The 26,299-nt window shown below is 44.8% G+C and overlaps 2 protein-coding genes and 1 long non-coding RNA gene across 4 annotated transcripts in view; 2 read left to right on the forward strand and 1 right to left on the reverse strand.

Annotated features, from left to right (window-relative positions):
• Window positions 1-26,299, reverse strand: part of beat-VII (beaten path VII) — a 40,038-nt gene that overhangs the window by 6,239 nt on the left and 7,500 nt on the right. The window contains exons 2-8 of one of the 2 annotated variants that reach the window (XM_017237364.3): window positions 18,239-18,348; window positions 14,403-14,501; window positions 13,973-14,108; window positions 13,733-13,869; window positions 12,717-12,939; window positions 12,254-12,449; window positions 1,739-2,136 (exon numbers count right to left, since the gene is read on the reverse strand). In XM_017237364.3, the coding sequence (XP_017092853.2) occupies window positions 1,739-2,136; window positions 12,254-12,449; window positions 12,717-12,939; window positions 13,733-13,869; window positions 13,973-14,108; window positions 14,403-14,501; window positions 18,239-18,348 (1,299 nt within the window). Of the gene's footprint in view, window positions 1-1,738; window positions 2,137-12,110; window positions 12,184-12,253; window positions 12,450-12,716; window positions 12,940-13,732; window positions 13,870-13,972; window positions 14,109-14,402; window positions 14,502-18,238; window positions 18,349-26,299 lie in introns of those variants that run through there. The other variant, XM_070280903.1, reaches the window with a different exon arrangement.
• On the forward strand, window positions 7,467-8,481 carry Tb (Tubby). Its single transcript, XM_017237365.3, has 2 exons — window positions 7,467-7,572; window positions 7,636-8,481. Exons 1-2 carry the CDS (start codon window positions 7,558-7,560, stop codon window positions 8,380-8,382), a joined length of 762 nt encoding a protein of 253 aa, XP_017092854.2. The 5' UTR covers window positions 7,467-7,557; the 3' UTR covers window positions 8,383-8,481.
• Window positions 11,140-12,254, forward strand: LOC138926510 (uncharacterized). Its single transcript, XR_011443061.1, has 3 exons — window positions 11,140-11,289; window positions 11,461-11,553; window positions 11,616-12,254. It is a non-coding gene; the product is annotated as an uncharacterized lncRNA (long non-coding RNA).

The raw sequence follows: 26,299 nt of genomic DNA on the forward strand, positions 1-26,299 counted from the left end.
TAAAGCAAAAGGAATGGGCGAAATTGAGAGCACAAAACTTGAGACAAACAATATGTGAGAGACAAGTGTGTTGTTGTTATTCTTGCATTAGCTTCATACATGCATACATATTTGTTTTTAAGTATGCACATATGCATACATACATATACATATGTGAGATAAAAATAAAAGCCGTGTTTTGCTACTTCGTTGTGTGTATTTAATTTTAATGTTTTTAAGAAAGTCATTACATATTTCAAATAGTTTATATAGTCTTAGTTTTGTATAATAGTTTTCCTTTTGGATCCATTTTAATCTTAGATTAGTTTGTCGTAAAAATAAAAGTAATTGCCGTCTTCAGTGACTAATATAAAAATAACAAATGCGTATAACTATTACAAGTGAATGCGTCTTCAATGACTAGGTCTTACAATATGCTTAAAAATATGATAATGAAATTTTGTCTCCAATGACTAATATTAAATAAAAAAAAAAAATTTGATGTGTGGCCAGCCACAAACTTTAGAACTTTTCGACAGGTGCCGCAAAATAGCCACCCTTCCACGGCACTTTCGTCTTCTTTAAGAATAGAATGTAAAACGTTCCACATAACACTTTTTCCTTTATGTTTTTGTGTTAAAGTGTACGTTCCACAATCAATTTTACTTGTTATAGAGTCCGGCGTTTCAGGCATTTTGCTTATTCCTTCTACGACTTCAACTAACAACTGAAATCAAGCGACCAAAAAAACAAACCAGCGATCATGCATACCAGTACATACAAGTTTAAGACACTCGAAATCATAACTGTAAAACATAAGTGTTTCGCTCACAGCGCAATATTGCGCATTGCCTTTTGTGATCTACTGTTGCTTTTTGTACATTTGCTTTGAGTGCACTGTGCAGTTCACTAATCTGCGCAACATTTTTGAGTGTCTGGTGAAATAGAATCTACGCTTACTGTTTGAGTGAGTGACGAAATGCAAAAACACGAAACACGGAAAGCGATTTGTGCATTTGGGTGTGTTGTTCTATTCCTTTTGTTTGTGAGTGCGACAAGCACTCCAAACTTATAAGTGTGATTCGGGTGCCAAAAAGTAACACCCTTGACGTTCTCTGTTGTGAGTCATGGCCCTGGTAATGTGTAAATTATTTCGTACAATTCGGGACAATTTACAACTGGGCCGCCAACGACTTGGCTGGGACGTTAGTGCTAACAACCGGCTTGTTGTAGGCAAACAATGTCAGCAAATATATAAATTAACCTTTGTTTTGGCCCCATTTTCAGACATTGAAGGCTGGGAAAATGAAAATTAAACGTCGACAAACGACAAACATATGACATCCAGCCCGGGTATGTGGGACAACCGGTTGAGTCAACAGAATCAAGGACGCAATTTCTAATCTGCCATTTAAGACAATGGAAACGCTGACTTTTGTTTGTATGATAAATATCCTGGTGGTTTTCTTGACAGCCCGACTTAATAACATTGCACGCACATACACATACGAATGCTGAAGTCTGACTCTCTTTATCATGCTAATTTATTTTCTGAAATTTCATCCGTGATTCCATTTTAAATTTTATAATTTTTTCGCGGCCAGATTTTTGATGAGTTCACTGGTCCTTTAATTTGATGAAAAAACGGTTACCAAATACAAATATTTGCTTGCATAATATTACATGGCATAACATAAATAAAGTAAATAATGAAATTCGAATCACGCATACGCCCCGTGTCACCCACACGCTTACTCACCTTTCACGGAGAAGGTCTTGTAGTCGGCATACTGCTCGCCCTGCCCCACCGCCGAGGGGATCGTGGACAGGCAGGTGATCTCCATGCGTCCGTTGCTGCCGACGTGCTCCTCGGTGAGCTCCATGTTCAGCTGGCTGATGCTGAACATGCCTTTCTCCTGCTGCGCCGCTGTCACTGCGGCCGCAGCCGCCGCCACTCCGCTGCCCCCGCCGGGATGAGACAGGGGCCGCTGGTAGCCGGCCGCCAGTTGATTCATCGGTCCCGCGTTAGAGGGTATGCCCAGCTCCCTGTTGTTGTTGGGCGCCTGCGGTCCGAAGCCACCGTTGTTCAGGGTGGTGCGGATGATGCCCAAAGCGTTCTCGTTTATGTGGCGCCGGTACTTGCGGTTATTGTTGTTTCTGCGAATATAAAGCGGACGGGAGTCTGGGTTTAATGTGCGTGCTATGGCAATTTGCACACAAATAAAATCGTAAATATTTGCATTTTATGATTGATGTGTGTAAACGTGAAAAGCAAAACAAGAGCCCTGGCGAATAATTGGACAAGGGCGGGAGGGCTGCGGTATGAGTTGTTGCCCCATAAAGCTTCCACAATTCCGGGCACGCACATCTGATTCCAATACAATACCGAACTGGGATCCTGGGAAATGAATACGGGAATACGAGGACATGAGGCCATGAGGCGGAGTCGTCTTCATTTTGAACAGAATCCTCTGAGTAATTGATAACCGAACGACCAAGTTCACAAGTCTGAATGGCTTTGGGGCAATGCTGTGAGTTGCCACAAAAATGCAGAGAAAAGTGCCGGATTACGGGGGATCTGGGTAAAAGTTCTTTTGCTTTTCTGCTGATTGGCAAGGCAACGCTTTCTAATGGTTCTCCTGCATTACGGGCTGATTAGTTTGCATTATTCAGCCGTCGGCAGCAGCCTGCCCGTATCGCACATTGTGAGTCTAATTAGCTTTTACGACTTTGCTTCATATTTGATAAGAAGCCTGAACGGCATACAAATGAACTCGGCTCTGTTCTGCTCTGCTCTGGCATGCTCTGTGGCTTTAGGGTTCTGAATTCCAGATTCTGTCCCCAGTAATTATCTCGGGCTTGTTTCTGGATGGGCTTTGGGCGTGCGTATGTGGGGGCATGAAGGAACTTCATTACAAATGCAAAATGACAGCACAATTACCTGTGCAACATCGCATACTCAGCTCGCAGACACTTAAGCAAATAATACAGGGTCGTAACCCTTAAGGCATCGAAAGTGCGGCGAAACCGATTGTCGAATGGCTAAGTTTATGGTTCCATTAAAGTCTAAAGCAGAGCCATTTTTCAATGTGTATGCTAAACATGCTAAATTCAACTTATTTAAGCAATTATTCCATTTGAATGACAGTCGTCCTTGGCTCCAACTTCTCTGCTTATGCAAATTCGAGAATAAATGCCATAGAATTTTAGCAAAATTGTATTTAAATAATATTAAGCTTAAAGTGCACAGGGTTCGGGCGATGTAGGAGAAGGAGCCAAGGATACGGATGCCGCAGGCAGTCCTGGAGATAAAGCAAGGTGTCAGCAAAAAGTTGCTTTTCTATGGGAGTGTTTGCTTCTCTTTCAATCTTCTCCGGTGTGAGTGTGTGGCATTCCGGCTTCCTCTGTGCAACGAGAGCTCTTGGCAACTATAAGGAAAATGGGCAACTGTCATGCAAATTCCACAAAGCACTCAACGACATTTGGATGCGCTGCATGGGTCTTAAAACGAGTACCCAAAAAGCAATTTTTATGATGGGTTACGAATTGAGAACAATTTTATTTGCACCCGTTAAAATATAAAATTTTGGTTGGTAGCACAGAACCGAAGTTGTAGCGTAGTTGAAAAGGGTATCTATTGGTGGCCATTAAGTGGCATAAGCACAAGAGCTGGAGCTGTCCTGCAAAAACTTAAACAATATCGAGTGGCAGGAACGCAGCTCCGCATCCTGCCAGGAGCATCGGTGGTAGTAAGCCAGTTAAGCCAGAAGAGCAAACAAATGCAGGGCAAAACTCTTAGCAAATGCACAACATCCGCATAAGCCTTCGACAGCTCTGCTGGCCCAACGGGCTGATGACAGCAGCTGAGCAGCTGCATCATCAACGGAGCTGAAGTTACAACGCTGCTGCTGCCCCAGATACACGGCTAAAAATTCCTTCCTAGAACACCTTCTAAAGCAACAAACAACAATCAACAAGAAAACTAACAAACTTCCTAGACACCTTCCAAGACAGTTAATACTTTATGTATCCAAACACGAATGAAACATGACATAAACTAGTGTTAAGAAATTAATTTCAGCACAAATTCGAGCTATCCAAACTAATTAAAATTGCCCCAAAAAGTGAAACTTGTTCGAAAATTCTTTTAAAGTGTACAGTTGTCTTAATAAAATTCCTTATGCAGCGCACTTTTCGCAGGAAACGCTGGCACCGGTAGCGACAACAAGCCAAGAATCGGAAAAGGGGGGAATACGGAAAGCTCTTGAAGGGTAAGGAGATGGTGGGGTGGGTGGCAGCTAGAAACAACAGCTTCAGCTGCCGTGGCAGGAAGCTCAAGTTCAAAACATAACAAACTTGCCGAGCAATTCAAATCAGACGGAAATGCGGGCCCCGGTGTACTGCTCTGAAATATATGGAATATATCTATACAAAATATATAGCAAAAGATGCGATGCCGCGTTATGAAACTGCTGTCTGGCATGATACTTTAAATTCCGTTTTACGAACGAAAGAAACTACAGAATATCTTAACTTGGCCCTGACATGCAAAGCCGCCTTTAGGGGCTCTGCCATGCCCCAGGCGATAATTTGAGAAATGCGCTTAATTAATTGATAAGTCATGTAGTTTTGTTGGAGCTGTTTCTGATGCCGGCATTTCCATTCCCGTATTTCCTTCTCTGCTGTGGAAAATTAATGTCTCTCTGGGCCGCAAAACCACAGCCTAATTCTGTTCTACCAAAGCAGGCAAACGAGCTGAAGGCGTCGCCGCCAACGCAACAAAACCTATTAGCAATTTATGATAGATTCGCTTGGAAGGAACCAAAACGGAATCAGTGATGCTAAATCACAAAATTCTTCTACAAAATATAGCTTCTTTTAATGTGCCTGAATAACTTATTGAGTAATGTTTTTAGCAGAAAATAAAGTATTATCTTCAGGTTTGAATAATGTATCTTTTGATATTCTTTTAGAGACATCCTCTCAAGATAGAATCACTCTGTTAATCTTTAGCTAGTTTTCCAATTACAACTATTTTCCCTCTAAAATTCCATCCCCAAGCCAGGACAAAATAGTCCGATTTCCAATCAGAAGGAGAACATTCGAGTCGTATCAACCCACTTAGCTGGAACAAGCAAAGCAACTTAAGTGGGCGCAAGGGCTACGTGCAAAACCATGAATTTCTTATACCGCCAAGCACAAAAAGAGGTCTTGAAATCGGAAACCGGAACTTGGGTAAACCGCAACTTGCCAACAACAACAGCAACTACAACGTAACAACAACATGAATGGTAAAGAAACCAAACAGATTACCAGCAAAACTTTTGGCCAGCTTAACTTTGCAATGCCCGAGCTCTTTGCTGTTGTCCAAAATCAAAGCCCCGACCCGGACTTCCCCGGCAGGATCCACCAAAATTACATGGCGGAACGCATGCAAATTTTGTTGCCAAGTAATTGCCCGGGGCCATCTAATTTGTATTAACTATTCAGGGGTGTAAAGTGTTTCGTCATCGACGGCGGTGCCAAGTCTCGATGCTATGTCGACCTAACAAGTGTCTAACTTATGGCTGAAATGTGCGCGCGCACAAAAGTGTGCTGCAAAAATAACTTTAACTTTAAAACTGGGTTAGCCCTGGTGGCGTAATTGAGCGCTAACATCAGCTACACAGGGAAAAATTTCATCAAGGTTTTTCGTAACCGAATGTAACTTTTGAAAATTAAATATGCGGAGCTAATTACTTTAAATGGTTTCAATGGAAAGGTTAATACATATTAAAAGTTGTTCAAGGGCAATGTCGAAAAGTTTTTCAACTTTTAGAACTATATTTTTTGGCCTGTTTAAAGGACTCAACCACCATTTCCATTACCACCACCACACTGACAGTGGCAACTGGTACGCGAGCGAAATTATAACTGACAGCAAAGCTTCTTTTGTCGTCTCCGACTCTGGGTTGTCCTGGCAAGCGGTTCATTGAATAATTTATGCACTATAAAGTGACACCGCCTCGCCCCTGCATCCTTGTAGTCCTTGCTTTCTTTTCTGGCGGCAAAAGAACACCAGTTCTAAATACCAGAGAGACACCAGACACTATGCTACCTGTCGGCATTGCAATGTAAAGCAGTCGCGTGGTGCCAGAACATCATTAAATGCCCCATGAACTATTTGTATTAATTGCATGCGTGTCGGATGGTCTGATGGACGAACAAACTCTTTTCAACCCATTTTCCAGCTGGGCTGGCCGACTAATTAAAGGCGGAATGTAAGGTGAAATCAGACGGAAAATTGTTCATTATGGAAGCAGTCCATCGTTCATCATTTAGCGCACTCAATTAGGAGAAACAATTTGATAAATTTAGTTTAAATCGAATTATTACAAAGTAACACATGTTGCACGCGACGGGACGAAAGGACATCGGGACTGGGTTGCCACAGGGCAACCACTCGTAATTGGTTTAATTGGCCATTTATCGTCAATCACAGAATTGCATGTTCATGTTTGACTTGAAAAATGCATATTCCGTAATTAACTTGATTGCATTTCTATGGCGGCGTCCTTCGGCACGAAAAGTTGAAGTTCATAGCTTTCGTGGTCAAAACACACAAAACGACACGCTCTCAAAAGTATGCATCCATGTTCGGTTTTGTATTTTGTATCCGATTGGGTAATCTATGAATGAATCAGGCATATCAAATTCCACAATAACTGTTATCATAAATGCCTAATAATATGCAAACGATCACAAAAAAAATAACAATTGAATCGAAACCCCATGCCATGGAATGCCGCAAACGACAAAGGTTAATTTGCATAAATAGGTTTTTTGTGTGCTGGCCCTTTGTTGCTGTTGTTGGAATGCGTATTTACGAAACAGCCATTTGGCTATAAACTAGTTTTGGACAGCCGCGAATACAGTGGAAAGTCATCGGAGCCACTGTTCGATTAGGGCATGATTTGCGATACCTTTCATAGGCAGTCTCCACTGCTTGGGGCATCCAATTGTCAGAGTGATATATTGACTTTTTTAATTAATTTTTCGTATTACCAATCATTTCCAGAATAATCACGGCAGCCCGTTGATATTGTAATTGATTTGTGTTTGCTTTGCCATTGATGCTACTCTTGTTTTTATCGAAAATATTTGCAATTAATTAAATACGGCCAATCTATGCAAATTATTTGGCATTGCTCCACTTAAGTGGCCATAATTTTTGGCCTACCAAGCGGCCAGTGGTTGGTGGTCGGTTGTTTTTGCATTTCATTTCCAAAGCACCAGCCCTGGCCCAGCGAAATTGGCAAACCGTTTTGAATTTATGCTAACGAATGCTGGCGGATACAGTTCCAGGTTCTTGCGTCACCTGCAACGGCCAGCGGGCATCCAATATCCGAAGTCAAATATTTGATTCAACGGCATCGGCTACACCCGCTGAGCCATATCTTCGAAATCTGCATCTTAGCCTAGCCGGGCTATAAAAACGCCCATCGGTCAGATGGGCTGTAGCATTAACAGCTTACACCTCTAGGCGTGCTTAACACCTTCACAGCTTTTAGCGAATATTCAACAAACACTTAGAGAAAAATGCGTGGATTTATCGTAAGTGTATACTATGAGACGCTTGGATATAAGGATTAATATGTAGGGTTTCCTTTCTAATAGGTTCTAACCCTTTTGGCTGTGGCTCGTGCCGATGTGGGAGGCTACAACTATGCGGCAGGCATTGGTGGATCTTCGGGTGGTTCCATCTCCGGAGGCTCCATTTCCAGTGGGTCATTGGGCTCCACCCAGAGTTACTCCAATGACTACGCCCCCGTCAACACTGAGTTCAACAAGGAGTTCTTCACCTACTCTGCCCCAGAGGCCGACTTCGAGGATAACAAGAGTGTCAGCGACTTGGCCGCCTCGCTGAAGAAGAACCTCCGTGTGGTGTTCATTCGGGCGCCGGAGAACAAGGGTCTGGAAAACGCCGCCCTCCAGTTGGCCAAGCAGGCTGCAGAGCAACAGACCGCCATTTATGTCCTGACCAAGCAGGGCGACCTCTCCAGCCTGGCAAACCAGCTCCAGAACCTGAACCGTGTGAGCGCCAGCAAGCCAGAGGTTCACTTTGTCAAGTACCGCACCCAGGAGGATGCCGTCAATGCCCAGCGCACCATCCAGCAGGAGTACGAGCGTCTGGGTGGATCCTCCACCTTGCACAACGGAGGTGTGGCTCCCGTGCTGGACTTTGCCACCAAGCAGCAGGTGGTACAGTCGGTGCCACTGATTGACGAGCGTCGGGCGGGCGGCATCAGCAGCTCCTCCGCCGGTAGCGTGTCCTCCGAACTGGAGGCACCTTCGACTTCCTACATTCCTCCCGCGGCAGCAGCACCCGGAGCCACCTACCTGCCCGTGAACAAGGTCAAGTAGGTCGCCCAGACTCCCACTTAATTTACAAATTAGCCAAATTGTGTAACACACTAGCCATTTACTACTACGTTGTAAAATAGAAACTTAATTTTATGTATATGTGTGCTCTTTTTCGTGGATTTGTTAGTGGCGCCGAGATTAATGGCCGTGCTTCAGCATTTCAGCTCCCTGGTACTATCGGGGAGGAGCACTTAGCCATCTCCGAGTTGCAATTAAAACTAAAAGCGCATTGGCATTGAAGGCCAGTTTGAAACTTGCCGTAAATTTAAGTAGAGGGACTACCTCTGACCGGAATTTCGGTCGCCGTTTATGGCACGTCAACGAAAACCAGCCACCATCGACCATCGACCGGCGACGGCCGACCGATGACCCGCCCTAAAGGATTACCGCCACACACGCGATCTGGGCCAAAAGGCAGAGCTAATTACAGCAGAACAAGCAGCCAATTCGGGCGCTCCAAGTCCAGCAGCCGCGACATTTAATGGCCGCCCTTTTGAGGGTCAAGTCGGTGGCAATTTGGCGCTGGTCTTGCCCCCGAAACTCACACTAAGAATTAAATGAAAATTACAAGTTGCAGTGTGGGGCGGAAAGGACGCTCCTTTGTTTTGTGCTCGAGGAATTTCAGCAATCGCGCAAACCCGAAAGCATTGTTTTGTGTTTTTGGCACAAGTCTTTCTCGGGGACTTTTCGTGGCATTCCTTGAAATAATTTAAAAATGTGGTTTTAATACCAATTCCATTAGGGGCCAAGTGGTGAGCCGTATCCATGCCCAGTGGTGTAAGCCGTCCTCCACAGTGGAGGCCCTTATTAAAGAGGAGTTTCCTGTGGCCGCTTTAAGTTGCCGTTTGTTGGCTTTTTGGATTGCTTTTTAGATATATCGTGTGTGTTATTCGGGGGGCATGATGGCACAAAGGAAGTGTGCAAAGGGCAAGCAAGCTGCCGGAATAAAACGCAATGTGGGCGAGAGTGGGGCGCACAGGTTGAAGCTAGACCCAGACAAGGACCTTCAGACCTGCACAACATTTAGTTTTGGGCAGGCTGGGCCTGCCACAAAAGGCCTTACGTGTTGCACAAACATAAATTGTGCAACAACGTGTAAACTACTTTTTGACTGCATGAAGCGCGCCATTCCCATTCCCACTACTATTCCCCTATCCCATGTCCTTGCCTTGTGCTGGGCCATCTTTTTCAGCCCTTGCCACCCATCCTTTAGATGCCGCCCCCTCCCTCGACAAGTGTTCATTCAACGCTACGTGTTATGGCCTTTACAGCCGTGCAACGTCTGTTATTGCTGTTGTTGGCTTTGTTCTTTTCATGTTGCATTCTTAAAGTGTCTTCAAGCTGTGCTCCAGAGCAAACAATGAAACAAAAACCGTCGAAAGCTCACAATGCGAGGCAGGGCAATTTGAAAGCCTTTCGATGTTCCGGCTGTTGAGTGGCACTCGAGGCCCCACTCGTGTGTCAGTCTTCGGTCGGGATCCACTAATCACGTTAAGCGGTTAATTACTTTGCATGGCTCATGTCGTGTGACCTATGCTCAATATTTAATGCGACCCATAAATATTGCAAGGTCGCTGAATGCACATGAGCTGGGGCAGTGGGCAGTGGGCGGTGGGCTGCCGTTCAGCCGTCACAGTGGCAGTGGGATGCCTGTGGCGCCGACATTAGCATTGCATTTGCATAAAATAACATGAATACTTTTACCACACCCCGCGTGGGGCATGTATGCGCTGGGCATGATGCACAAACTTAATAAACAGTGCAGTTTATTCCACGCCCGGGTAGCCAAGGAATGCTTAAAAATATATGAACGCAGTCACAATAGAAGTCAGTGTTGCAATAAGATATTTCATTTTTATATGAAAGGAAGGAACTTCTAATAGTTACTATAGATAGATAGTAGTTACTCTCTCAGCTTGCAAATAAATCTATGGAACCTCTCCTATCAAACTAGTTACCCCATAACCCCCTTCCATGGGTATGTACCCTTAACTTCCTTAGATTCTACATTTTTGACCATATGTGTATCAAGGAATTTATGCACATTGGCATGCACATAAACGTTGCCAGTTACTGACTCCGTGGCCCCTTTTTGTTGCTTTTATTGTTTGGGTTACACAGCTCGTCCTTGTGCCGCGTTTTGTTATTGTTGGCGGCTTTGTTTTGGCCGTTGTGCATGTGCACTTTGTAGTCCTCCGCTTTCAGTTCAGTTTACGCCAGGCGGCTGCATAAATATGCAACGTTTATCACATGGTTTTACGGCCGAAGGCTCCCAGTTTCAACTGCAATCACGCTCCCATAATACCTAAGCTCCATAACTGAAGCCATCCACAGGTGTTTGGCTAGATGGCAGCTGCTTATTACATAGCCGGAAAAAATGGCTTACATCTTTATGTAATTTATAGTAGAAGAGCTCACATTTTCCGCATCTCGGGAAATCGACTTGTGTTCAGCATTAACGCGTTGTGCGCTTTGAATATAAATTATTTCGTATTGCCATTGGGCTCTCAGCGAAATTAGTTCCCCGATCCGCTTCCTCTGGGCTCCTTCATCACAGCTTCAGTTTACCCTTTCAGCCCAAACCTCACCCCGCTGCTACTTACAGCTCTCTGAGTTGTGGGAAATTATTTATAAAATAGTTTCCCCAGCCGGCTGGTGCATTCGGGCTGGCTTCTTTCCCGAGGCAAATGCAATTAGCATTCGCTGATTACCCGGCGAGGAAATGGCACGGGTGTAAATTATGGTTTTTACTTTATGGCAAATTAACCAAGTGGTTTTATATAGCACACACATGCGCGGCGCAAACTTTTAGCGTCCATAAACTCAGCATTCTATGGCATCTGAATTCGAAACTTGTGCCAGCGACAAAAAGGGGAAAGTAACCGCTTTAAAATGGAAATTTCATAGGTAACTTGGCGAAGGCCCTGACATTTTAGCTCACTGTGCTTTTACCTTTTCATCTATCAACTAACTTGACACAACATGCATCGCTTAAATGGCCAAATGTTATCCGGCTTTCACGCCACAAGCCTGCCACAATCCAGTCATAGTGCTCTGGGGTTTATATTTCTATTTTAGGTTTCCCTAGCCCTTGAATTCTGGAATCCCAAAGACGTGCCACGTGGCGTATGTGCAATGCCGACATCAAAAGGCGGCCACTTCGAGGAAGCGGTAAGCAAACTCATGGCTTTCATTAAGCTGACACTCCACCCACCACTCATCCCACTCGGCAGGATCATATATAGAACTTTACCACGTCCTTCCATTCCCAGCAACTTGGGGGAAAAAAAGTTGTTATATTGGAAAAGTTTCTCTGCTTGATTGTTAATATCACAGGTGAACGTAAATAATTTATTGCATTCATTTACGTTTCACATCCAATCGCGCCACGTAAAGATTTCAAATACCCGCCAAGGCCGGGGCGGAAGAACGCCGAGGTAGCCAGCTCTGGGCCACAAAATTTATTTATGCGTTATACAACAAAAGGCAAGACGCCGGGCAACAAACTCTAACAATGTGCCAACAGCCGTTGGCTTTAGCCTGGCAAAATCCTTTTAGACCATAGATAAGGAAACTTTAATAAACACGCCACACACGCAACCTGGAAAATTGATAAGAATATGAAAAGTTTGTGGCGGGCACTGAGTCCGAAGTCCGGAGTCCTGGGTCCGTCCTCTGTAGTCCTTAGTCCGGACTATAGAGTAGGGTAAACTTTTTTGGAGGCGGGATCTGTGTAACGGTGGCTAAAAGTTGCTACTTTTTAATTTGTACAGCTCATAAATACAGTTCAGACCGCTCTGGCTAGGTTTCGGTAATGGGCAGGTCAGATTTTCCTGATTAATGGCTTCCTTAGTTCCTGAGCGACACTCACCTGTGCTTTTTCATCTCCATTTGTTGCTGCTTCTTGAGCTCGAGCTGTTTCTTCTTCATGTCGTAGTTACGCTGGTGGATCTCATGGAACTCGCCTACATCGTGGTAGTTCGCCAGGGAGCCAAATGGATTGTTATACAGGCTGCCGTGGTGGCCGTGTCCCTCGTGATGGTGTGACATAAAGTGCGGGAAATCATCTGCAGTGCCGAAATAAGAATGAAAGGTTAGCAATCAAACTAATTAACTTAAATACTGCAATGTCGCATTCAACTGGTACAAAGGAAATGATTTTTGACTAGATAAGCACTTTTTCTAATTTTCGACCGTTAATTAGTTGATGACACTGAATTCGTTATTTGAAATTCAGAGTTTGATTAGATTGGTTAAAAATGAGGTAAACTGCCCAAACTAGACTGGTACTTTGTAGCGTTAAAGCCTTACCAATAAATGGAGACTCTACTTACCACCTCGAGCTCCTGCCGGCCAGCGTAGGCTTTTGTCGTATCGGTCCATAAACTGACCCATGGGGACGTGGAATTGCTGGTGGTACGAATTGTAGTACTGCTGCTGATAGTATTGCTGCAACTGCTGCTGACTCATCTGTGTCTGCTGTTGCTGCTGTGTGCGCCGCTGGTGCTTCCCAGTGAACGAATACACATGGTGGGTGCGCACGTACTTGTCCTCCACCTGACGGTACACAAAAGATTCGTGGTGAGCGGTTGAGTCAGCAGGCTGATGAGTGCCCCCAGTGGCGGGCAACAATTACAATTGACTTTGAACAAAAGTCACTTCAATGTCAAATTCCATTGCCCTGATGCCACAACCACTGACACAACTGGTGCGTCAGCATCACTTCTGGACCCGGGAGCACGGCCCTGAATTAAATATGGACCACGGCCCGAGGGGTCGGTCAGTCCCACATCTGTGCTTGCCCCATTCGGACACACACTGTTGCAGCCTGCTGCTGGTGCTGCTGCTTCTGCCCCTGGGCGCGTTTATGAATAAATTTCATTTTAGAGTTTTCCCGTAGTCCATCCGCCAGCGGTGGACATAATAAATTTATTTAAATTTCATTTCCTTTCTGCCCCAGCCACCAGCCACCCAACAGCAGCTGGTGCAATTAAAATGAAAGCTTTCCCGACCGCCCATGTAGGCCATAATTATAAAATGGCTTAATCCGATGCTTATCTTAATGCAGTGGTCCCCAAAAGTGAAACTGACAGCGATTTCCACTTCCCCGAGTGGTCATTTGGAGTGCATTATCCCTCTGATTAACCTGACGCCCAGCAGCGGAACTCCCGCCCATGGACATCGCCCATGATGTGATACCCGCAAAATAATCCATTGCAAATTGGCTCCGATTACTGCAAACACATCCGAGGAATGCTTGCGCAATCGTCGTCGAATCGTCATGCCAGCCAGTGTGATTCGCTTAATTTCGTATCGGTTTCGGCTCGTTTCAAATATCACGCATACGCACCTTTTTCCCATTGATTAGCCACGTGATGTGTGGGGCGGGACGTCCGCGGGTGGTGTTGCACAGTGCGAAAAGTTTCTCGCCCACCGCGAAGGGCGTCCGCTTGCGAAACCTAATTGTGGGCGGTCCTGTCTGGGGCACTGCACATGCCGATATGGATGGATATAGCGTAAATGGGCAATAGAAATAAAAACCATAATTAGAGTGGGCTGTGTTTTAGAGGCTGGGATAACAATTACGCACAGTATACGCTCATGAGCTCGTCGGCGCTGGCCTTGGTGAAAATGGGTGTATCCGTTGAGACCTCGCAGTAGAACTGGCCGGACAGATCGAACTGGACATCCTTCAGCGTCACCTGCCGCTCGTTCGAGTTGTCCCACTGTTAATTGAAGGCGGCCACCGAGAATGAGTAGATAGAGTGGAAATAAGTAGCGAATTAATGCGGTGGCGGACACAGAATGCTCATTAGCAAATCAATTGATTGGCCCCGTGGCTAGGGGGACATGCAGAACATGCGGCAAGTGTCTACCAATTAGCTGCAATTTACCAGTATATTCTACCGTGCTTAATCCTAGGACAATTACGGGTCCTTGGAGTGACAGAGAAAATGATGATTGAGTAAATAAGTGGGAGGCCCACCTCCACCTCCGACTCTTTACTCCGGGGTACTTACGTCTATTTCGGCTCCATCGATGGTGGAATTCCGAAATGGTGGATTGCGTCCGTTTATGAACTCAAAGAACTTGCCCTTGTCAACCTTCAGCCATGTCACCTGGAATACAAAACACATATACCAATATTAAAAGCATTCGATTCCCCATTTTCCTCAAATACGTAATCTGAGTCTGCTGCTCCTGACAGTGATTGAAAGTGTCAGATTTGATGGCAGTCTTGGCCACGAAATCGGTTAATATTGCCGCACAGTCAACAACAACGACGCGAAATGATTAAATTGGAATAAACATTGCGCAATAAGTTGCACAACAGAACGTCTGCCCCACTTCGATTCCCAGCCCCCAGGCGAAGCAATTTAACTTTGCAACAAGTTGCACAAACTGAATGATGCTGCGCTCGCTGAATTGTTAGCGCGTTAAACTGTAAAACTGTAAATAATAAAATGTTTTTATTGGAATGGCACTGCCAGAATCACACGAAGGGCGTGCCGTAGTAGCATGGGTGTTGGCGCATGTCACCCCAGCAATTAAAAACAAAATCTACTTGTACAAACGCAACTTTCAGTCCTTTCAATGGAATGGGCACTAAAAGTTGTTTTTGTGTAGCCGAGGCGGAGCCAAGAGAAATGGCAGAGGGGGACAGGGCCGACACAACGACAAATATGAATAATGAAAATGGAAATTAATTTTCATGCGCAAGTTTCCACATTCAACTTGAAACTAGCTGAGCGTTTTTTAGGGGAATGGCAAGAGGAAGCCAGACAGGGCTCCGGGCCGGATGTGCGGCTCTTGTCGACCATTTTTAATTACACCGAGCATTTATTTATTATGCATATTTTTTAACGCCCGCATTTATGCGCTGGCCTTAATCGTATTTCAGCGGAATTAAAGTTGAAAAGTAATTAATTCCGCCTCATGGAGAATGCACTCTCCGGGGAAATGTGGCACTCGCTCCGATGTCCTCAAGATCTGAACAACTCTAATTAGGGATTTCTAATAGCTGTATTGACATGCTACAGAGTCCAGGTAAATTGCATCGATTGCACGCAACTTAATAATATTAATGTGCTGATTGAATGTGTCCGCGGCAGGCGAGGCGTATGCGTAATTTGTGCCGCAAATGTTGCCATTACTCAAGCCTCATTACTGCGGCCTGGTCCGTGTGTGTTCAGCGTTTTGGTGGGTGTGTGTGTTTATGTGTTTTGTGCGGGTCAATCAATAAAGGCCACACAAGCACTCACCCATACACTGCCACCCCAGCCCACAGGGTCATAATGAGAGGGCAAACTCAAACAAAAACACGGCGGCCACAAAAGAGGTTGAGGGCAGAGGGAATGACCATTAGCGCTCTCTAGGACCAACAGACACGCATCAACTTTTATCAACCACTTGTGGTCGTTTCAAACATTTTCTCTCGATTTGACATGCAACTCCGTATCGCCATAATATTGCCAATGGATCTCAAAGTAATGAATAACAAAAGCCCACCCACCCAGCTACCTGCTCCAAATATTTACCTTGCCTTAGCCAGAAAGTGCACTTGGAAAAAACTAGGACTTGAATGATATCATGTTCGGACTTGGAGGCAAAATGCACCTCAAAAGTAATATAAATTAAATAAATAATTACAAAAAATTTAAAAATAATTAATTGAATGTTAAGGAAACCTACCTATGTATGTATATTTTAAGGATTTTTTTTTCAAGTGCCTTCATTTTTGGCATGTGTTTGTTTTGGCGTGTCGGCCCGAGCTCGACTTTATTTCTTTTGCCTTCCCGTTTTGTTTGTGTTTGGGCTTATTAGCCCGCATATAGGACTTGCCTCTTGCCACCCAAGCGCCCCTTCCGCTCGCTCTGTTTACCCCTCTCCCCAACGCGCCTGTCACAAGTAATACACAAAAGCTGAAAAGTGGTAAATCAAAATCTCATTAATGTGCACTGGCCCCGATTGTAGAGTCCGATTCCCAGGCTCGTGCCGCATACCGTAATTAGTTTATTTAATTTGAATGTATACGTGTATAATTTTGGCCGACAAAAATTATGCCTTACATGTGTTAAGCAGCCCCCGTGGCCTGGCGGGCGACATGATCCCGTCAGTGTTCGCATTTGCGTTTTAATTGCCTTTTTAGTGCCACTTCCAGGCAATTTGCCACGCTTCGTGCAGCAATTCGAATGGCGGCCGACCAACTGGACTGGCTGACTGGACGGCTGGGAACTTAAAGCCGAGCCAAGCGCACTCGCTTATATAGTTAATTATACTAATTAGCTATCGTCCTCGCCACAACTCGACCGACTGGCCAAATAAATAAATGTCTACATCTGTATAAGGGCGTCGCTGCTGTTTGGCAATTTGGCAGTTTGGTTATTTGGTTAGTCTGCTAATTGTGCATGTTTCCACATCCCGGAATACATTACACATTTGCGCGGCTCAGCGACGCATTAAATTTGTTAGTTGACACTTTGGCGGCCAGCGGAGGAATATTCCCCGAATTTCCATGCAAATGAGACACCCGCAATGTCGACTTAAAGTTACCCCGGGTCACGATCCGGAAACACGACATGAAATTTCGTGTTCTCCGTACTTTACCATCCGACGGACTCTCTGAATAACAATGGCTTCCCTTCTGGCTTATAAGCAAAGCCAACTTTGCGGCCCTAACGTCAACGTCAATTCAACCGTGTTCTAAATCCATCTTAGTTTCATAAAAACAAAAAAAAAAAACGAAGAAAAATAATCAATATACGGCTAATGTTGGTCAGCTCCTCCTCAGACTGCCTACTCTGCCAGAACGTCCTCCGTCATGAGCCATAAAAATTTGTACGCTTTTTTATGGTACTTAGAGCGAACAAAACGTCAACGTCAAGCCGGCCTTGAATCGAATGGGAATGCTCGATGGAGCGGTGTGAATTGTAGTTCCAAAGTGGCCACCACAAAGTTCACAACTAAATTGAAAGTATGCGGGCTGGCCGTGGGCATGTGCCTTCCTTATTCGTTCAAGTTTTTCCAGCTCTGGGGACATGCACGGAAAAAAGTCTATATGGTATTGGGTATCAGTTTTAATTTAATATTATCGTTTAAAACACATCATTGAATATTAATAACCTTTTAATGAGCTAACTACTTTTTTTTCCCTGAAACCGCAACTAAATAATGCTTTTATGACTATTAATTATTTCACTTCCATTTTTCCCTCTGTGTCCTGGCACTCTCATGCTTGCCGGTTGCCATAAATTCAATTTCTCGAAGCCGAGGCTTGGCAATGATTTTGGCGAATACGCAAGTGCGTGTCTGTTGATGTTTCGTGATAGAATTAAGTAAACTGAAGTGAAATTAATTGCCGCGTCTGGGAAACCGAAAGCAACAGCGAACTGAAACTGAAGCCGAAACCGAAACCGAAACCTTTACCAAAAACAAAAGCAAGACCGGGACCTACTAGCCAAGTCCTGATATTGAGACGGAAAGCGGTAAAAGGTTTACGGCCCCGGAGGCTTCGATGAAGCGGAATGGCACTTTGGTTGCAACTTTTTCTACACAGCGAGGACACGCTTCTATGCGGGATGCCTTTGACTGCCACAAAGTTGCGGCACGAAACTTGCAGGAATTACTCCTGGCCCGGGGTTACGGCTCGGTCTGGCTGTGTTTGTCACAGTGCCGGAAACTTTCTGCCCACAAAATAGTGCAAGGCGAACAAAGTTTCTTTGTGCTGCTCGCCTGCTAGCCAGATAGCCATAGACGGCAATTTTTATTTTTCAATTTAAAGTTTTTAATGTGCTTTCCATAATTTATAACCCCATGCATGGCATGATCCGGAATTCACAGACCTAATCCCACTTACCTTGAACAGTATCTCCGGCCGAACATTGTGCGTGCACTTAAAGGTGGCGCTCGATCCGCGCTCCACATATCTGGGCACCACTAATTGCACCTGCACATCCGATTGTCCATCTGCGGGCGAGATAAATAAAGAAAAAAAGCTTATGAGTGTAAGGCTAAAGAGTGGTCCAATAAAAGGCAATTAAAATGAAAATCATCGTCATCGATACTCGTCCAATTGTGGTTTAATTGAAAAACCATTAAGTTTTTCGACCAAATGAAAAGAACTCGAAAAAGGTCAGTAAAGCGCAAAAGTATGCAGGCAATTTGAAGAGGCGCCAAGAGCGACCCCTCTTGAAATTCCATTGGGAAAGTAAATTCACGAGCCGTTGCGGCTACCCTCCACGGGAGGTACTTCAGTGAACTGGCAGATTACAGGACATGGTCCTTGGCCCTGGCTCAATAAATCTTAATTTGTTTGCCAAAGTGCACATGAGAAATTTTTACGCCAACATGCCGGTTTGGGGGCGGTCACAGGGTACTGCACTGGAGGTGTCAAATATTTGCCCCCTCCCCTGCCACCTCTGTAGGTAGGACGATGAACATCGTCAGGTCAGGGGGCATTGGGTGGCATTTAAACGGCATTTTCTGGTCACTCTCTGCCAGCTAGCACGTACACGTACGAGCAAGGTGACGCCGCTGGAGTGAGCTTTAAAAAATTGAAAATTTATATTTGCACGCAGGGTACTGCCGAACGACTCTTTCGGCACCCGCTGCGTATACGTAATGTCTGTTTGCAGACAGGCCAGCAGTCGCTGACATTTAGTACATATGTGTTGAAGTTAAACATGTGCGTTAAATTGAGTTATTTGCCAGAGGTTCTATAGGCAAATTTTCTGAAGAGCATATCAAATCTGAGGCTCAAAGAATCTTGGAAATTGTAATTTATATCCACTTGAAACTTTACATCTTTCATGGAGGCAATTTTCTCAATTGAGTCAACACTTGAAAAATTGAGACCCGAAAATCAATAAATTAATTTTGAATGTGCTGCCGCTTCCGTTATTCGCAATCATAATTAAGACACAAAGTGGCCGATGGCAAACACATTGCCCCAGTTGGAGGGCCTATCCAGTGGCGCCAATTTCCATTCGCTACCATTTTCATTTATTCACACCACGCGTCCATCGTCAGTCACGCAAAATGTCAACGACTGAGTAAGTAAAAAACGTGTCTGACAGCGCGAAAAATATGGAAATAATCGGATAACGTTGAATGGTGAACGCCGAACGGAGAACGCCGAATGGAGAGAACAAAACCCAATGAAATGAAGCGTGTCAAGTGTAGGGTTGCGAGTAGGTTTCCCTTTGTAGGCCTGTGTGTGAATTGAAGGGCTGAAACAGTTGGCAACTTGTTGCAATACAAGGCATAAACATGGCCAACCTTCGTTGGTCTGGTATTGTGGGATAGCCCCCAGCATGACGTACGTGTTCGTGCCGCACGCTAACGAGCCGAAATTTGCGAAAATTCAATCATGACCTTACCGGCTGGCCAAGACCAAGACCAAACCGCAGGCGACATCGGTCTGCAGACCGGGCAAGATACCAAAGCGGGAGATGCTGTCAGACACCAGACGTCTGAACTGAACACTGGTCCAAAACTCTGAACTTTTGTGGCATTTAGCGGTTGTTGGCCCTAAAATTGGTTATGGTTAACCAGGAAAATTGTTGAGAGAGGAAAATTGCATTTCAAGCCTTCTGCAATTCAGAATAAAGATAAAACACGTTTTCCTCTTTTTTTTATACTTAAATACATGTCAAAAAATAAAATTGTATAATCATAACACAACTTATTTTTTATATTTTTCAGACCACTGTCGGGTTATGATTCTGTAACTCGCCTTGTGGCTTCCCAGGACCTTGCCTGACTTTATAATCATGTCGGGTTTTTTTTGACATCAATGTCGCAATACTCCACGTCATTTTTTAGCCCTGGCAGCTGGCCAATATGTAACCGAGGAGAACAAACGAAAAGCGGGAATAACGAATTTGAACTGCACGACCGCTGACAAGATGCTCAGCCACCGCAATTATGCTTCGTTGACTGTGCCTGCCAGACGGCAGCAAAAAAAATTCATTACTAACTTTGGCAAAAAATAGGAGCTAAAGGCAACCGGAGGGCTGGAGAGGAGATGAGACTCCTTTGTGTTGTGCAACAAGCTCTGGCAGGAGGCTTTACTCCAGCTGACTGGATGGATAGATGGCAGGAGAAGGCAGAAAAAACGAGCTGGCGTTGTGCTTTTTTACAAGCGGAAATTGATGATTTTCCACGAGCTGAACGACAATAAAGCGTGCATCATGTCAAAAAAACGCAAATAATCAATCAATCAACATTAATCAACGCTATGTTCCGAGACAAGCCAAAAAGGGGCAACAGTTGCAGGCGAGGCGAGGTCCAATTTGACTTTAACAACTGGATTAGGACCGAAGGATATTGATATTTATCCCCAGATGGAAGCAGGCCACAATTTCAATTCAATAGCAGATAAATTTCAAGTGCTTCAGTAAGATTCATAGAGTGGAATTTGATTGGTCATTTGATTGGTTTCCATATTAATTTCGATTTTCTTTAATTGCCTCCAGTCGAGTGGCTCTTAATAAAACAAACTTTCCCGCAGGTGTTCAAAAATACACACAAGAAACCACAAACCGAAAGCATAATAAATGTTTACCCCCAACCGCTCCAGCTTAAACTGCTGACCTCAAGACTGACCAAGAGAGTTTGAGGAACTTCCCATTGGATTCGAACGTCCATGATTAATGAGCAAACTATTAAAGTCAATAATTGTTTGTCAGTGGATAATTTAAGAACTGTAACTGGACAGATGATTGATTGCCCACAGACCAGAAGAACATGCTGCCATAATTAAAGTTCCTACCTTTGTTCCGATGCTAATTGCAATAAACTCAAACAGTAGGCAGAAGACCACAACCCACTGATTGCGGAATCAATATTTACAGGTTGTCTGCCATTAAGAGATGTATGTGGGATAGCTTTTCTGTCCAGTGACAACGCAATATATCGACTTTGGGTCTGGCCTGTCCGGGCCCATCCAGCTGTCAGTTGAAAGGCCCCGATTGCTGGAAATCATTATGGCTGAGTGCCACATTCCAGGCAGTTCATTAGAAACGGCAGCTGCCAAGACGGCATTCAGTTGGCCGGCTGGCCTGCCTATCGTCTTGTCGTCCTGTCGTCTATCCCCCAACCAATACTTTTTGAAAACTGATTTCCTGTCCTCATTACGCTTGTTTGTCTGGATCGAAGTCCAAAGTCTGGACTCTGGAGGAAAAGACTAGAGCGCTGGGCGTGACTGTCAATAATAATTTTCAATGTGCAATGCCTTATCATGGTGGACTTTGCAATTTTCTAATTGATTTGTGGCCATGTGGCTATCCAATTTAAATGTATGCTTGATTGGAAAGCCAAACGAAAAGCCGGGGGCTACACCTTAAGGGCTGCAGGTTCTGAGCTAATCGTGACTAGCTGTGGACTAGAAAAGTCCACAATGTTTTTAGAGTTGACCGCACAAAGCTAACATTTTCCTAGCAAACAAACACACGCGGGCCCATATATGTATGTAAGGTATGTGTACACTCGACTAAGCACGCACACCATGGCAACCGAACACTATCAGCAACATAAGCCAAACAATAAAACGGCAAACACCCGGCATTTACCCACTCCCAACGAAACCAAAAGGATAAGGCCATAAGTCGTTATGCTGCCGAGGCGTTCGTTCAGAAAGCGTAAGCACTGGCTTTAGTCCTAGAATCCTGGCTTGTCCCGGCCCGTCCTTGCCGGCGGCGCTAGCTGGGAGCGAAAACAAAGGCCGAAATAAAAAAAAAAAAAAAAAGGGCAGACAAGGTCCGCCGGCATGTTCGAGGCATAAAGTAATTTTATAGAACAAATCACAGGCATTAGCGGATATAAATCCAGTTTATCCCTGCCAGTGTATGCGCGCGTGAAATTCAAATATCTCCTCTATCCAAAAGAAGGCGACAGCACGCAACATTGGATGGGCAAGAAAAATGGCCCATTGTGGCCTGGACGTGGCTTTTAAGGGTCCTTGAGCCGTTCTGGGTGCTGGGATCTGAGTGTGTAATTCCACATTCCATATCCGCCCAAACTATGGGCAGCCAGAACTTTATCCACCAAGAAAATGGAAAACCGAAGTAGTTGCGAGTTGGAAATACGAGTTGAAATACTTGGAGAGACAAATTGCTTCACCTTGGTTACAGCCAGGAAAGCCATCAAACGAAACAGAGTTGGGAAAGTCCCTGACATGAAACTCCCTTTGATAGTTAAAGTTTAATAGCTTTAAGAGCTTAATTTTAAATTGAATTGTCCTTCACACACTGGCAATGGCAATCTTTTATTTTGGTCCCTCCTAATTTTCACTGCCGCATTTTAGTCACATTTCTGAAATTAAATCACAGCCGAGTGCTGCCATGAATGAAATCAAAATCAAAAGAAAATGAAAATAGCCAGCACGAATGTCTCCCGCAACCAACTGGCATATACGAACAAACCTACAACCATGACCGACAAAAGTAGCCAACGTAATGGCCAAAACAAAATATGAAAGAAATTGCGAACCGGCTAGGGCCAGGGTTGGGAGGCCAGGGCAGGCTGTGGCAGTGCCAGAACCAGGAGCAGAACCGAGCACCACAGGAAGCCAACTTCCTGGTTGAAAATTTTATCTGGGCGACTACAAAAATGAGAGAAGCGACCAAGGAAAAAAGACCACGACCAGAATCCGTTTATATGTACAAGAAAATGGCTTCAAGGACACCTCATGCCAGGGCTCATGGCGCTGGCGGCTGTACAACTACTACTACGACAACTACAGCCAAAGGACTAAGGACTAGCCCAGTCACGCCCACCGGGCTGCCCAGCACGTAAAGTACATAGCCCACAGTACAGCACGCCCCGCGCCCATTCACAAGGCCATGGAGCAAACACATGTAGGCCATGAATCTCATAACGAGTGTTAGACATGCGCCACGAGTCCTGGCTTGGTGGGTGAGTGTGTGTGCGTTTGTATCCTGCAAAAATGTTTGAGTCTGCTTCGGTGTGTGTGTGCGGCTGCCGAGGATGGCCAACAGTTGCCGCTCCAGTAAGCGCGACCTGGACCTGCCTCGTAAAGATGCAGACCATTAAAGAAATGAAAAGCAAACGCCGCTGACTGAGACTGAGACCGAGACTGTGACTGCTACTCCGGCGTTGGCAAACACATAAAAATGCTTAAATTACTTTTAAGGGGAATTATTTATTATTAATGTGTGTTGGCATCACAAAACAGCAAACAGCAGCAACAAGCCACGGGCAACGAACAACGAGCCGGGTAAGCCAAATTAGAAGGGCCGGCGATTTGGGTTTCAGTTTCAATCATTTTGCGTTTGGCTAATGCGGCGTACGGCCAAAAACAACAATTCTTAATTTAAATATGAGGCTTTCAGCCTGAAAATGCAATTTTAATCTGAGGGCTGGCTCTGGGCAGGAATGCTCATTTCCGGCCGCTACATTTATTCATGTTCCACAAAAAAACAAGGCATTCCATATTCGGTTTTGGCAAACACATTTAAATCATTCATGACAGATGGGATGCCGGAGAGTGAAATTCCAAACTGCATTTGACATTTTCACTCGCACCCACAAATTTTTGGGGGATCGTCCCCATTTGTTTATGACCAAGTCCGATTCAATTTCGGACTGAGAGCCCCGACTCCAGCTAGTATAGTCGCCGAAACAATTAAATGCCGAAAATTATTTATTTATTGTTTGGTGCGACGGTATATTGGTTGAAAGTGACATGCGCAGCTGTTGTCCTGTTTTCAAATTGAAAACTTTTCCACCCTCCTCAAAACCGAAAACAGGCAAAATAAAAAATGAGAAACATTTCGCAGCGACAACGAATATTTGGCAACCGCAGGTGAATAAAATTTGTGAACCCACGCCCCACCTGGACAATTAATGGTCGAGGGGGCCACGTGCTGTCCAAACCAAGCGATCCTGACCGCCATCACGTTGAGCCTGCGTCACAATTATGCTTCGTATTCGTAATTCACCCAAGAAACATTCAAACATCCATCCACCCGGCCAACAGAAACGGCTGGCTGCCTTTTGAAGTTGCCTAATCTCTAATCTACACAGGCATTAGCCCTGTGACAGAAACATGAGCCCAGGATGAGGGACTCCAGATGAGGATGAGGATGAGGATGTGGTTGGAAACGAGGAGCCGGTGGAATGACGACATAGAGCCTGCAGTGTTTTTCGAGCCTGCTGATGATATTGACATTTATGCTTGACCCACAGTTTGGAATTTTTTTTGCTTTGTGTGCCTCTTGTATCTGCTTTGGCTTTTTGTTAGCTTCATTTTGGATCCGATTTCCGTTAACTCTCGGCCGCACCTGCTGTCCGACGACTATTTGTTTGGCTAATGTCTGCGGCCAGAGATACGTCGACCATGTGATGTGGTCCGACGGATATCGACCAGGCTGAAAATGCGCATTTATCGAGGTCCTAACCATATATGGCGCAGCATATTTGCGGGCTGCTAATAAGGAGCTGGTTCTCACATAGCTCGGAGCAACAGCAAATAGCCAACCCTCGTCAACCATGGCCACAACTTGTTGAAACAATTCGCGTAGAACAAAAGTCCTTGCACAATCAATGTCGGGGCTTGTTTGCCTTCCAATTCCAATTCCCTTTCCAGACCCACTCCCTATTCCAAACCCGATCCTGATACCGAGTCCAATATGAATCCCAAGCCCAGTCCGAATTCAAATTCCTAACGTCGTTGGCCGGAGGCACCATTAAAAAATCAACGCCCAAGTCGGGCTCGAAAAGTGCCTTCATTATACGACTGCTTTCCGCTCACAATTTTCCCCTTGGTCTGGCACATTTTCATTTTTACCCGACGAGGACGAAGTGGGCCAAAAAAAGGAAAATTTCTATACGCACAAAAGGCGTTACAATCAGCTCAGGGCATCATAAAATCTATATGTAGGCCCTTTGTTTGGACTGCATGATTTCTGGCGATTGTAATCAATAATTTACGCATTTTCATTTTGGCCAGCCCAAAGGAGGCATTAGCATTGGGGCCGCAATTACAAAGACAGAAGTGCCAACCATTCAAGCGTTCACTTATGTGCTTCCCAGCCAAGTTCTCCTTGGCGAGTGTTTGTGTGTGAATGCTTGTCGGTGAGTTTTCCTTTTTCTGGGCTTGTGTTTTCCCTTTTCTGTTGGGTTAAGTTATTCCCAAACGCCTTTTCTCCAGTCACCACTGCATATACTTGGGTATTTTCGGACATGGCCTTTGGCTGGAGACTGAAAAAATGTTTAGACTGCCGACCTCATTTGCAGTCCTCAAGATTCCTGCTGTTAATTTGCAAGCACTTAAATTTTATTTATTTATATTTCATTTTTGTGCTGCCGCTCCGTGCAGTGCCCCAAACCCATTATTGTAAAGCATCCAAGCCGGGCAAGTCGAGCCATTATTCAGCTGGTAATTCCTCGAGGATTGTGTTTACTCGAGTGCGCATGTGGCTGCCAATTGACGCGTATTTGGCTTTGTGCTTTGTGCCTTGCCACCCGCCTTAGCTGCTCACTTATATAATACACAATTATTGAGCTCCACCGTGATTGCTAGATTTGCCGGAGGAGGATGTGGCTGGCCGTACAGCTTGTTGAATAATAAGCAGCTTAGCCGCAGCCAGAACGTTTATACGAGGGTATACTGGGGAATAGAATTTTAAATGCTCAGAACGAGGGAAGGCCGTAGCCAGGGCTTTAATTGGGCTCATATGCTTAAATATCGCAAATGTGGCAATTAATAAGGCGCCGAGGCGAGCTTAAGACGCCCACACATAACGTATACGACACGGCAGCCCAGTCACAAGTCAAGGAGGCACGAAAGCGCATATTCATAAGCACTAACCATTAACATTATTAATTCAATTTAACGCATGAAATGCCTTATTCATCCGCTGTGTTCATCAACGGCATTGGAGCTCATTAGAGG

The sequence above is a fragment of the Drosophila bipectinata genome, chromosome 3R (assembly GCF_030179905.1).
Source record: "Drosophila bipectinata strain 14024-0381.07 chromosome 3R, DbipHiC1v2, whole genome shotgun sequence".
Classification (NCBI taxonomy): Eukaryota; Metazoa; Arthropoda; class Insecta; order Diptera; family Drosophilidae; genus Drosophila; species Drosophila bipectinata.